Source organism: Triticum urartu, chromosome 1 (assembly GCF_003073215.2).
Source record: "Triticum urartu cultivar G1812 chromosome 1, Tu2.1, whole genome shotgun sequence".
Classification (NCBI taxonomy): Eukaryota; Viridiplantae; Streptophyta; class Magnoliopsida; order Poales; family Poaceae; genus Triticum; species Triticum urartu.
Window position 1 is genome coordinate 424770239 of NC_053022.1, and position 5969 is coordinate 424776207.

The window sequence follows — 5969 nt, forward strand, 5'->3', positions numbered from 1 at the left end:
ATATGGTTTGTTTTTTTCGACGCGGGCAACGCGCCTTCGACTTTTTCAAGTGTTTGTAGTCGTGAAGATGGTTATTATTATGATATTATCAATACATTCTTTCAAGGGTTTGTAGTCGTGCAGATGGTTATTATTATCAATACATTGGAGGATGTTTTTTAAAAGTGTTTAACCTTTTTCAGAGACAAATTCTGCAAATCAACCGCAGACTCCACGGCGCCGTCGGCTCACTCGCCGCGCCACGTGGCAAAAAACATAAATTTAACCTCAGGATGAAACTATTTCACAAACTAAACTATGTTTGAAAGTATTTCACCCAGCTGACCTCTAATGTGCAGCGCCCAACAGTAAGGCACTACACTCTTACTATGCAGCGCCTAACACACAGGCGCCACACTGTGCAGCGCCTAGCTGTAAGGAGTTGCACTACACTGTGCAACGCCTAACTGTAAGGAGTTGCACAGTAGAGTGCAGCGCCTTATTGTTGGGAGCTGCATAAAAGAGTCAGCGGTGTGAAATATTTTTAAAAACAGTTTAGTTTGTAAATACTTTCACTTTAAGGTTAAATTTGTCAATTCTGCCGCGCCACGCAGGACAACGGATAAGTAACAGACGCTTGCTTGGCTTGTCGGCTTCCGGCACCAAGCACCTCTGATCCGCCGGGGCCGCAAAGCAATGGCCGCCGCAGCGGCAGCAGCAGGCGCGGCATCCTCCCTTGTCCCCTCCACTTCCCAGCGCCGCCTCCCCTTCCGTCCCACCCCGACCCGCCAACCCCTCCTAGCCGCCAACAAGACCCTGACGCTCTCCCCGAAGCCACCCCGCCTCCTGCACCCCCTCGCCGCGTCCCCCTCCTCTCCGCCTCCGCCTGAGGATGCTGAGCCAACCGACCCCGTCAAGCTCGCCTTCGCCCGCGCCGCCGCCTACAAGAAGGAGAGGGCTAATCCCAAGCCACCGCCACCGCCACCGTCGCCTCCCCCTCCGCCGCAGCCTTCCGCGAAGGAGTCCAGCGGCAGCAAGGAGGCCTTCGAGCGGGCGCTGGAGTACAGGAACGGCAACGGGGGAGGACTGGACGGCGGCTCCTCGCTTCTCAATCCGTCGCCGACTTTCGGTGAGTAGAGGCGCCAAGGCTCTCGCTAACTTGGTTGGTTCGCGTCATCTCAGGACGCGCTCTGCAGGGTGCAGAAGTCGTTTGCAATCAGGGCATAGTAGAAACTGTTGAAATCAAAAGGAAATGGGTGCGTGTTTTGAATAGAAGCGTGTTAGCCGCTAAATCGAGGTGTCAAAGCCTCGTTCTGTTCTTATGATCGCTCGTTATGTGTTGCTGATGAAAATGTGGTCGGAGCTGAGGATTAAGGGTGTTTTAAAGCATGATTATTAAAATGTTGGTTGGAGTGGAGGCCTTTGCCATTGTGGTGAGGTACTTGCAAAGTTTCTCTATCTTTCTGTAATGATTCCAGTTCTGTTTGTGCCAGAGAGTTAAAAGTATATTGGCATATCATCTGAATTCTGGAACAGCAAACCACGATGCCGTTTAATTTGTTTCGGTACTGGCCAAAAAAGAAAAGAAAAATCCAGTACTGATCGCTTCAATATCAGATCCCCCACATTAACAGTTAACTGCTCTTTAAATTCGCACAAATAATTGATTCTTTTATTTTATTTTTCCTATTTCAATAGCTACCATGGTTTGTTCTATTTGCAGGCCAAAGCACGTTTACTAGTAAAGAGGGTGCATTTGGCAAAGTGGCAAAGAAAAAGGGAGGGTATGCGTACGATGAGACCGACTTTTTGGGCCTCAGTTTCTTTGAGAAAAAACGTTATCAAGGTCCACCACCAGGGCTGTCTCAAGGAATTGATCCTTTTTCAAATGAAGATTTTCCTGAGGTGGAGATAGTAGTTGGCGACCCTAGTAAATTTGGGAAGTCTCGTCGTTCAACTGAAAATCAACCTGTAGATGCTAGCGAGTCTGAGGAAACTTCGCGTTCAAAAGACGGCAAACAAAATGAAGATAGCAAGCTTGAGGAAACACCGCTTTCAACTGTTACTGAACCTGAAGATGATGAAAACTCAGAGTCCTACAAACCCAGGGTTACAACGTGGGGAATGTTTCCACGGCCACAAAATATTTCAAAGGCGGTAAGATCAAACAATTTCCTATCCCACTAGTTTTAAAGGATGCTGCAATTATTATTATCTTTGAACCGGGTTATCCCCCTTTCAGCTGTTACACTGAGCAGTGATTTGATTAGAGTGGAATGATAGAATACGATGAAATGCATAATATCTATGTGCCAATTACTCTGAATATTCTTGTAACTTTGCTCGGAGAAAGTGAGAACCATTTGTTATGACTTGACTTCGGTGTCTGAACCTAAGGATTTTCTGGAGGCACATCTATCTCTTTGAACAAAAACTTGTTGAAGTCATGGTAAATTGGTAATGTTACTGTAAACAATTTCCGGTCAGCATATTTAGTGTTAATCCATTGGAAGTATTCACTATGACGAAATGGGAAATTATTCAGTGTAATATTGTTTTTACAGGATAACCATTCATCACAAAATATAATTTGAACAGTCATATTGGTGCACAATGTTTGATTCTAGTTCTGGACATTTCATATGCCTTGTTAAGGACAACATGACATCATCCACTATGGCTCTAGGCCACTGTCCAAGAACCACATATAAGGAGTAGGAATTATGCAATGCACATCACATATATTTGGGCTGGTTTAGACTTTTAACAATTTTTTAGGTATTGCCATGTCTGAAATACAAGATAAAAACACTTCTAAAATTTTCTTGCTATCTACACTGCTTCCTTCTTGTTTGATTGATATACTAGGAAAAACATCTGAAATACAGTTGAAACTTATTCTGTAGTGATTGTGCTCTTTTGCACATTTCCTTGGCTTGTTCTATACATGTTTCAAAATAGTTTCCTTTGTAAAACCATTAGCAATTTATTTGATATAATTCAATTAGGAATATAGGCTCGTAGTAGTGCTACCTTTTCCCAGTTTTGATATTTCCTTACTTCCTCATTAGTATGGTGGTGGAAGAAATATAAGCCTTGGTGGAGAGACCCTAAGTGCTGAAGAGAAAGCAGCTAAAGATAAACGTACCAGAGAACTACTAGCTGCATATATTGGTGGAAAAAACAAGACACTCGATGCAAAAACAATGGCAGAGTGCACCAAGGTACATGACTGAAACATCATTCCATGTAAATTAACCGGCAGTGGTTTGTTTATTAAGTACCCGTGAACACTATATGTGTGGGTTTTCCTGTGTCAATCGAGGAGCCTTTAAATTTTTTGATCGGCACTTTGTATCTGTATACTTGCAGGATATCCTGTATCTATTTGTGGTTGAATAGAGAACCTATATATATTTATTTTTTCATGAATTAACTTCTGATCAACAAACCAAGTATTTTCTTGCTAGCAACCTTTTTGTAGATAATAGAAGCTTCTTACTCCGGGCTCTGCACCAATAAAATTCACACAACCATTTTTTGGATAGCGAACGTGGTGGCAGTGATGTATAGTAGGAAAAATATTAGATGTTGTTTGGTAATATTAGAATCCGTCTAGTGATAAATCAGAATAATAGGTAATAAGGAAGTTCAGGTGGAGGTTATTAAATAATCGGTGCAAAATAATTTTTTGTAGAGCATGGATAACTGCTAGTTTCTCATTGGAAAATTGTTGATGATTTGGCAAGCTAATCAGTGTAGTATATGCATTAGTTAATTTTCTTCTGCTCTGAGATAAACCATATGGATATTGTTTGTTAATGAATATGTTTTGCTTTTCTAAGATCATATCCAGGTTTTGAAGTCAATTGCCACATTCTCCTTTTGAACCCCGTGTTAATCCATATGGATATACCTATTACTACTTCTTTAATGTCATGGGCTTTTGATGTTTTCATACTTTGGTTTACGATAATGATTTTTATATTTTGCATGTTTAAGGCATTGAAGGAAGGTGACGAACTTATGAATGCTGGAAGGCTGAAACAAGCTTTGCCTTATTATGAAAAAGTGATGCAGGCTGCGGACTTTAAGGTAAATGTTATCATTAAATAAATGTTGGCTTGTGGTAATTAAGTGGACCTCTCTTCTGCACTCTTTTTAATTGTGAGAAAGCCAATATTGTTGCTGTTTTAGTTCCGAATCACAGTAATAGCACATCATAGCCCTTCCATTTTATGCTCGAGTACGTTAGACAATAAAATTGCACCCTTGTGACAAAGCTTGCTGCACCTAGCATGGACAACTTGCAGAAAGTCCTGTCCTCTACAGCAAATTGCCCCTTCATGCTAGGCAGATCCATCCGACTTCTATCTGTGCGCTGGGTCTATCTCCAATTTAATTTACATCTACGCAGATCCACGCTCTTATATTTCTTTACAGAGGGAGTACATATATAGTCCTTATTTTTGCACTAGAACTACTATGGATATTAGTTTTGACTATTTTGTTAGGACATAGCATCTGAAGGAATGCAAGTGCAGTTGCTGTAGATACTTAAAAGTAAGCAGCATCATGTCGTTGTATGCTCTGCTTCAGTTCAGATACGAAACCTCTGTATTTTGTCACACAGATGCTCCTTGTAATATGCCTGTATTCCTGCTTCATTGTGGTGTCCTTGTCGTATCTTTTACTCAAAGTAAGTTACATGCAGACCGAACTTCATGGATTGGCTGCGCTCCAGTGGTCCATCTGTCTGGATTCACTCTGCAGGTACCCTTTGCTCCCTTTGTCCTTTCCTGCATGGCCGTTCAATTCATCAATCATGCATGTTTTTCCTGTTAAGGTGCAAACGCGATGCAATATTCCAATCCCCTGAACAAACCTACTATATATTTGGCTCTCCTGTTTTGGACCTGGTGTTTTCTATGGTTTACTACGATTACTGTGTGTGTGAATCCATGTTCTGGTGTGCAGATTTTTCGCATGCATGCAATGAATTTTTGAGTTAAGCTGCACATGAACATAAACATGCACCAATACTGTCAGTCTGTTACAATCTCCATATTTCTGTTCTTTTGAAACTTATCTGTGTGGTTCTCTCATTTCCGGATGTATTTTCCATGGAATATCTATCTTGCTTGGGCAGGTCCAAGGAAGCCATGGGCATGTATAGCAAGCTCAAGTACCACCCAAACGATCGAGTCAGCAAGAAGGCAAAGATGTTCATGTTCAGCTTTCAGGTAAGCGTCTCACTCAAACTGCTCATGCAACGTCTCCCCCGCTCTTTCAAACAAGACCCAGAACAACATTTCCTTGGTCTCTCCTGTCATGCGAAGGCGGCGGACTTCCTGAAGGTCGACGGCGTGCCGATGCCGCGCGACACGGGCTACGAGGGGTACTTCGACCAGTTTGGCGGGCAGAGGAACTACTACGCGAACCCGGACGAGCCCGAGGTCGGGATCCGGGAGATCATCCCGTACATGCTCTTTCTCGTCTCCCCGATTTTCTTCGTCGCTTTCATCGCTTTGAGAAAGTCCTTGATGCTGTAAGAAAGCAACGGGAAGCGTATGCTAGTTCACAGCTTCATTGTCTCATAGTATGCTGATGTTCATCTTTGCTCGCTGCCTTTTGGGGCCTCGCGTTGCTCGAGTTCATTTGTGATTTGTGTGCATGCGATCAAAGCCCGATAACCCGTAGGATCGACGCTACGGTGTGCCCAGTGAAAGAAATGTGTGTGTGTGTGTGTGTGTGTGTGTGTTTCGGCGCTGCAGGTGCGGGACGCCTTGCTAAACTTGTAGCGTGTGGAAAGATGTGAGTGATGTGCGTCCTGTCTGTGCTTTGTGGAACATGAGCGTCGGCAAATTGAAAGGTGGGCCTGTTTCTGACTGAAATAACAAAAGGTGGCACCGGCGGAACGGAAGATCTAGTCGTTTCCAATTGAACGGCGTCGATGAAATTCGAGCCTGATTCGGAAGCTTCGTTGGCGC

General features: G+C 43.3%; 1 protein-coding gene across 1 annotated transcript; it reads left to right on the top strand.

The window, feature by feature from the left end:
• The first annotated feature begins 620 nt into the window (after positions 1-620).
• Positions 621-5598, top strand: LOC125515875. Its single transcript, XM_048681369.1, has 7 exons — positions 621-1108; positions 1703-2136; positions 3051-3203; positions 3982-4074; positions 4694-4752; positions 5129-5222; positions 5319-5598. Exons 1-7 carry the CDS (start codon positions 676-678, stop codon positions 5529-5531), a joined length of 1479 nt encoding a protein of 492 aa, XP_048537326.1. The 5' UTR covers positions 621-675; the 3' UTR covers positions 5532-5598.
• Positions 5599-5969: the final 371 nt, after the last annotated feature.